Genomic DNA, 1144 nt, shown 5'->3' on the forward strand with positions numbered 1-1144 from the left:
TTTCTCCGCAAAGTGACCATTCTCATCGTGGAAGTAGGCTACAGCTTCGCCTCTCAACGCAGTAGGAACGATGGCTACACAACGGACGGGAGTCAGTGGGTCTGTCTTCAAAAGGCGAACAAGAACACCTTCACAGACATCCAGAACCGACCAAATACGCCTATAGGGCATATATAGACGAGAAGTGAATTCCTTACGACCCAAAGGAGCATCCACTAAGACGCGATCACGAACCTCGCAAACCACATGGTCTTGTTCTTGAGCTTCTCGAAGTTTATCCCATGACCATAACGGACATAAAACCACTGCGGCAATCAGGGGATCCTTCATAGTGTCAGGTAACAAGCCTGACAGTTCCGGATCTTCTGCAACCACCACAGAATCTGGAGGAACAACCTCGAGATTTGAACGGACGGGACAAGACTTAGTAGGAATAGGGGCCTTGGATTCAACTTGCAGTTGTGGTCGGGACAAGGCGTCGGCATTAATATTCTTAACACCTTCTTTGTAACGGACTTCAAAGCGGAAGTTTTGCATAGCCAGCAACCAACGTTCAACTCGTGGGGACTTCGACTTAGCCAACTGTTGTAAGGGCCGATGATCAGAGAATACCGTGACCTTGAACGGAGTATCCAGTAAGTAGTGACGAAATTTTTCCAGCGAACGGACCAGTGCATAACCTTCTTTCTCATACGTGTGCCAACGAAGCTGAGCACCCGTAAGAACTTGAGAAAAGAACGCTAGCGGACGATGTTCTTGTTCCAAGACAGAACCAATAGCAAAGTCACTTGCATCACAACATAACTGGAAAGGGGCGTCAAAGTCAGGGTAGGCGAGAGCGGGCAAACCGGCCAGGGCCGAACGAAGGGCCTCAAAGGAACGCTGTTGATCTTCTTTCCAATGTAAGCGAATAGTGTCGGGTTGGTCGGCACACAAGCTGACCAAATCCTGCACTGGCTTGGCCATAGCCGTGAAACGTGGAATAAAAGAACGGTAATAGCCAACCAGTCCCATAAACCGCCTCACATCACGAACTGTCTCAGGTAGTGGCCATTCCATTATACAACGGACACGGTCAGGATCGGGACGCATACCAAACTTGTCATAAATATGGCCCAAGTAGGATATCTCCTCCATGGCAAAG

At 49.0% G+C, this 1144-nt stretch overlaps 1 protein-coding gene across 1 annotated transcript; it reads right to left on the minus strand.

The window, feature by feature from the left end:
• Positions 1 to 197: 197 nt before the first annotated feature.
• On the minus strand, positions 198 to 966 carry Pmar_PMAR009285 (retrovirus polyprotein, putative; the record flags this gene model as incomplete). The annotated part of the gene is made up of 1 exon (XM_002784854.1): positions 198 to 966. A coding segment is annotated over one exon (769 nt), but the record flags the coding sequence as incomplete, so codon positions are not given.
• Between the last annotated feature and the right edge of the window lie 178 nt (positions 967 to 1144).

Source organism: Perkinsus marinus, assembly GCF_000006405.1.
Source record: "Perkinsus marinus ATCC 50983 genomic scaffold scf_1104296934462, whole genome shotgun sequence".
Lineage (NCBI taxonomy): Eukaryota > Perkinsozoa > Perkinsida > Perkinsidae > Perkinsus > Perkinsus marinus.